The sequence below is a fragment of the Musca domestica genome, unplaced genomic scaffold (genome assembly GCF_030504385.1).
Source record: "Musca domestica strain aabys unplaced genomic scaffold, Musca_domestica.polishedcontigs.V.1.1 42, whole genome shotgun sequence".
Taxonomy (NCBI): Eukaryota; Metazoa; Arthropoda; class Insecta; order Diptera; family Muscidae; genus Musca; species Musca domestica.
The window spans coordinates 5,650,941-5,657,334 of NW_026712329.1; the positions used below are offsets into that span (position 1 = coordinate 5,650,941).

Here is a 6,394-nt window from a genome sequence, read left to right on the forward strand (position 1 = left end):
TACATATATTGTGATGTGTGTAATTTGAAGACAATCGTACTATATAAGATTTATAATTATTCTAAATGTTGATCCTTGGTGGGGGAGGTACTTGAAGGAGTTGCTGATATCGCCCATCTTGGAACTCAGTTTGAAAATAATATTAAGATATACTAAGTTTGTACCAAATCGGATACTCCCTTTGAGTGTAATCGTGCGCACCAGCCAGTCAGACGGACGGACGGGCTTCCAAAAATCGACTCTAAATGTCCTCAAACGGATTTAGTCTAAAGAGACCTAGGGTCTAAAACCGTTATTTCGATGAGGCACGTTTTGGCTGAAGCTGAGGGCTGGTCTCAATCGATAGTTTTCAAAATTGCTAATTCAGCAGTTATAAGAAAAATTATAACTTTCGAACACAAAATGTTTATGGAAATTGAAAGTTAAAAGCTAACAACACTGTTTCTATCGGAAGACCCATGGTAGAAGAATATAGGTAGATACAGACTCAATAAAAATTGTTGTTGTTTTCATATTTTCAAATTTGTTCCTCATTTTTCAAATCAGTTAAATAGTGCGTGAAATAAATGAAATGCTTGGATTTTCTCTCAAAAATAATCCAAACTGTTCAATCTTTCATTTTTATGGCTAAACTGTTTAATAGCTTTAAAGTGTGATCCGCAATGTACGTGTTTTCCAATCATTGGTTTTGAAAATATTTTATTTTCTTTTTTCAAAACAATAAATACATACACAAAATTGGAAGAAGTCGGGCAAACTTAAAAAAATTGCAATCAGCTGGGAGCTCTCAATATGTCAATTTCATTTGCTTATGTGTGTGTCTTCTTTTCAATAATAAAAAATTGTTCAGAAAATATTCAAATTCGGGTGTTTTCAAAATGCTTATTGCAATGAATGCATCGACAAAATCTACAGTTTTTGTCGCGAAATAAACCATAAGAGATATATAGAACATGATATTGAAAAGAAATTTTGACCATTCATTCAGTTTTCGCGGTTTTATATTATTTATTCAAAATCAATGCAACAAGTTCTCTATACTTGCAATTTTTTCAAAGTTAACCTACCTTCTCTTCATTGTACCATGAGTACAAGTAGATGCATCAAAGCTTGGAAGCATTGATATGTCAAAATTTTTTTTTCAAAAATAAGTACATTTTATGATTTTTTGTTTCATTCGGAAGTTATTAAAATTCGCGTTTTTCAAAATTATTAAATAATGTTTCATTCAACATTTTCAATTTCGAAATTGGTTTGACAGTTCATTGTCCCAGCAGCTGTGTCAATGCGTCTACCTATATTCTTAAACCATGTTCTAATATATATTCCATGCAAACCAGGTAAAAATTACTGCACGACGGAGCCATGTAAACATAAGCTAATTTCACAAACCGCTTTCGCTTTACGATGTTATTGTGGGTATATTTCCTACCGAAAAAGAAGAAGACAATTTTTTGCGCCACATTTTGCACATGTCAACTGTGGACGCCGGCAATATTTTGTTTATTTGTGTGAGCTTATTATTTTGATTTACCAGTTCTGTGGATTTGGATTTTGTTAATAAGTTACTGAAAAAATAATAAAAGCTAATAATATGGATAAGGCATTACATCAACAACTGTATTCCGGCATGTCACGACATTCGCTGGGAGGTGCATCCGCAGCTAGTTTGAGGGCTGGAGGAGCTGCTGGAAGAAAATCATTGGGCGGTTCTGTTTTGGCTTATGGCGGTGGAGTAGTTGGTCTAAAAAAGTCTGCAGCCAATGTCACGGGCGGTATGGGTCAGAGGTATTGTAGGAAATTGTTTGTGTTAATATCCGAAGTGTTGGTAATATTCGTCTTACCTTAGCCGTTACAGTCTATCGGGCAGATCCAATCAATCTGTTTTGGGTATACGTTCCGATTTCAATTTGGTAGAAAGCTATGGATTCCAATTACCCGTGCTGGTAAATGAAGCACTGACATTCAATGAGAAGAGCCAGTCGGTATCAGTTCGTTGTGCCGAAAATGGTTGGGCATGGGTTGTTCACGGAAGACGTTTATTGGTATGGCAATATAAAGATGTACGCAATACTGGAACCGGCAATTCTCCGCCTAGAAGTGCGAAAGAAATGATTGCGCGTAATTCACAGAGAAGACCGGGAGGCATGGCTCAGTGTCGTGAACTAACATTGCCTCATTGTGATATTGGCCACAAGGCTTCATTAGTTAGTGTATTTTCTAGTGAAGGTCAACAAATGGCTTCGTGTGTTGCTGTCTCACCCACCGGAGATGTACGTTATTGGCCGTCTATAGCTCATGACGGTAGTTCCGTGGATTTGACTAATATTTTGGATGGTCAAGAATTTGATTTTATGCTGACGTTGCCTCCACAACATATGCCCATGAGTTATTTGTTGGTGACCACAACTTGTAGTTTGGTGTTATTGCAGTTGCAATTGCAAAATGGTCGTCATGTATTGCAACATAAAACTATAAGACAACCATCTGGATTTTTGGGTGGTATTGGTAAAAAATTTGCTTCAATAATCATCGGCATGAACAGTGGAAATGACAAGGAAAATGTGAGTAAAAATAGCTAAAATGGATCTATATTAAATATTGCTACTCTGTCATAAAATTTCAGAAATTTGTTGCTGTAGCCTATGACCAAAAGGCTTGCGGAGAACGTGAAGTTGTTATATCTGTACTTGCCGATCGATGGATACAGCGCTGGCGCTTAAACCATTCAGGCAATAATGAACAATTGGTATTTGAAGATGGCGATATCATTAGAAAAATTCGTGATGAATTTTTACAAAAGTTTTGGAATGTCAGAGGTGAGTAAAAATCTAACAAAAAAATTAAAACAATTAAAAAATCAAGGCATTTTAAAAACATTATCAGATAGTGCGGATGTGGAATTACAACTCTTGGATATGCGTATATTCGAAAACAAAACTTATATTTTGGCGGGTGCGGTAAATACACCACACACACCTCAGATGTATTATGGAATAGGTAAGTTTTAAATAAATTACTTCTACACTTGGCTAAAATTATTTTAATATCTTTTCAGCTGTTTTAAACACTACTAACGAAGGCATGCATCTGCAATCCTTTGTACCTTTAAAGTTGTCACAGTTCTATAGTGTGCCCACAGAAAATGAATGTTTGAGTTTACGTTTTATTATCTGTCGTACCCATATTTATCTCTATAACGAGAAAGTGGTATATCCCTTAAGCCTGTCCAACATTCAAATGGGTGAAATTGATGCTGAAAAAATTGAGTTCCATTTGCAAGATGACCGCATATTGAGCGCAGCAGTGTGTGGCCAAATTCCTCTGATTTTTAGTCGCACACATGGTTTAGTTTCGATAACACCCGGTGATTTTGATAGTGCTGAAATGATGGTTAACATGACATGTGCTAGTCCCGAAGTTTTTTCTCCTGTAACTTCGGCTGCAGCCGACTCTAGTCTGAGGGAACAAAGTGTTTTGTCAACATCGATGAGTAATGTTAACGAACAAAATTTATATATGTATGAGTTGGATCCAGATTCGATTTATTCTGAATTCAAAGATGATGTAAGTCAACTAAAGGCTGCTTTTATTTACCGTTTAAAACGTAATACCGCCATGTGCAACACCATTCTAAATGAATTATTGAGAAATAATGTTGAACCTAATACAGCAGGAAAACTATCGGAGGCAGCTCAATTAGATAGGTAAGTTCACGGAAGTGAGAGAAAATATAATATAATATTTATCTATTTAATTTACAGAATGGTTATTACCATTGCTGAAGATTTGGCCGAAGATGTACCTGCCTCTGATCCTCGCTGGGAACAATTGTTTGAGGAATCTACGGCTCATAAACATGCCTTGGGAAGTTCTTCATCTTTGCAAATTATAACACAATTGAAAGAGAAAAATTTAGCACTTAGACACTTCGTTGAGTTTTTACATGCCACTGGATTATGGGATAAGGTAACATTTACTTAAAATTTTTGAATTGTTTGAGATTTCTATAAATGCCAATAACAATCAGAGAGTAGGAGATTTTCATGTATGTAAAATTCCGGCTTAAGTATTAGCCTGGAAAAGGTGGATGTCCGAGCAAATCAGTTCATTTTACTTCTTTCCGGGAAATATGTTCAATTTTAGCAAATAAATGTGTTTTAGACTAGAGTTGGGGAACATAACTTTCATGCCAACTTACCTACACTTAAAATGATCATACAGTAATTATCTTCATTAAATATTTAACTTTTAATAAGACTGTTTTACATTATATTTTAATGATGTTAACATCCATTTTTTATTTTGATTTTAGCTCAGTGCCATACCAAGTGCCGGCGGCAGTGTTCTAAAGCCAACATGCTTTGTTATATCCGATATTAATGAACGTATTATAGCAGCAATTGCCTTGAGAAGTATACAAAATAAGTAAGAAACTATATTTTAACGCCCCATCACATGCCCCACATTTAATATCTATTAATTTACAGGTATAACAAACTCATTGATGAAGCCATTAATATACTTGTACAACGTTGGCAGGAACGTCCTCAGGGCAACCTGACAGCCCAGGATTTATTTTATGTACGCATTTGTAAATTTCAAGAAATTCTACAAGCATTTTGTGATCTAGCTGATGGTCGCATTGATACCCAACATCAAACGTCTTCGTTGGCATCGTTCATACATGATATCAATGTAGTGGTCTTGCATATCATCAGTGAAGTTATGAATTTCCGTGAACAAAATGCAACCGTATATTCATTGCCCGCTGATAAAATGGATACATATGAATATTTACCATGGACGGCAATGTCGGGTAATATTGGTATGCGTGATGCTATATCACATTTGATAGATGTGTCTGTCAAATATGGTGCACATGGTACAAGTGATCCAGATTTAAGACAACGTATATATCAACAAATCTTGGAATTGATTGATATTGTATTGGATGGTCGTAAGCATTATTTAGATAGTGTGCGCGATACGGAGAAATTTAATGTCTTACAACAACAATTTGAATCACAGAGAAGGGCATTAATTTCAATATTGCGTAAGTAGATTATAATTTTGTTTCATTCCATGGCTGAATGACATGTCAGTTTGAGAAAAATAATGTAGAAGTTTTAATTTACACTAAAATTATATTTTTTTTCTCTCTCCAGTTGATGATCAACAGTACGAAGCTGTTGCAAAATTAGCTGAAAAATATTTAGACTTTCAATCTCTGGTTATACTTTGTGATGTAACCAACAATCAAGAACGTTTGGATGCCTATATTAAAAAATATGAGGAATATGATTTTTCACAGTTTGCCATCAATTGGCATTTACGTCAAAATCGCCAAGGAGAAGTGTTTGAACGTTTCAAGGGAAATCAAGCAGCATTGTCACAATTTATGCGTGATCATCCTACACTTGGTTGGATACAACTTGTATTTAATGGTGATTTTGAAAGAGCCTCAAAAACATTGTTCCAACTGGCACAGACTGAGACAGAGTTTGTCCAAAGAAAAAAAGTGAGCTGCTTTATTTAGTTATTTATTAAAATTTAAAACAAAAGTAGCCTTTACGGCTTCGAAAAAAAGCTTCTATTAAAAAAGAAATATTTTTTCAGTCAATGTTGTCTTTGGCTAAGTTGGCAGCATTTGCCGCTGCAGACTCTGATGTAACGTTACAATTGGAGACCATCAATGCTGAATTGAATATTGTCGATTATCAAGAACAATTAAGTGATCATTTATTACAAGCATTCGGTTATGAGGTGGAAAATCAAAAGGTTTTGCGTATTGAGGAAATTATAAATGTAAGCATTAAATATTTTAAACGTTTAGATTTAAAAAGTTCATTGTACTTAACGATAATACTACTTACCATTTTTAACTTTAAACTATATATTTTTTTTATTTTTAATAGCTTTTTATTGCCGATGAACATGATACAGCCACCGAGTTTGATTTTCGCAAAGCCTTGGAATTACTCAATTATCTCGAAGATCCATTTGAGGCGCGGCATAAAATCTGGTGTTCAGCAATATTGCGGGACAATTGGACACAATATGACACGAACACCGCTGTTGATTATATACAGAATTTAATGTTCTTCAAATTAATTGAATTATGCCACCTAATGGGTATGTTTAAGGACTTTCCTTTAGTTTCCAATACTGATAAAACTTTCACTTACAGATGGCGATTTTGATACCTTCCTACCACCAATGGAAGAGTTCTTGAACAGCAGTGATTTAGAAGAATTGGTGAACAATAAATCATTTCAATATCTTTTAAAGCTTACCTATGAATATATTAATGATACGTTTAAAAATAAGAAATCCGATGAAATGATGGAAATGTAATGAAGTGTGTGTGTGTGTCGCATAACATTTAATTTGT

At 34.7% G+C, this 6,394-nt stretch overlaps 1 protein-coding gene across 1 annotated transcript; it reads left to right on the plus strand.

The window, feature by feature from the left end:
* The first annotated feature begins 1,399 nt into the window (after window positions 1–1,399).
* Window positions 1,400–6,369, plus strand: LOC101897026 (nuclear pore complex protein Nup133). Its single transcript, XM_005175095.4, has 12 exons — window positions 1,400–1,788; window positions 1,850–2,564; window positions 2,627–2,819; window positions 2,887–3,000; window positions 3,059–3,707; window positions 3,765–3,969; window positions 4,316–4,428; window positions 4,491–5,056; window positions 5,169–5,521; window positions 5,620–5,808; window positions 5,919–6,135; window positions 6,191–6,369. Exons 1-12 carry the CDS (start codon window positions 1,595–1,597, stop codon window positions 6,355–6,357), a joined length of 3,675 nt encoding a protein of 1,224 aa, XP_005175152.2. The 5' UTR covers window positions 1,400–1,594; the 3' UTR covers window positions 6,358–6,369.
* Window positions 6,370–6,394: the final 25 nt, after the last annotated feature.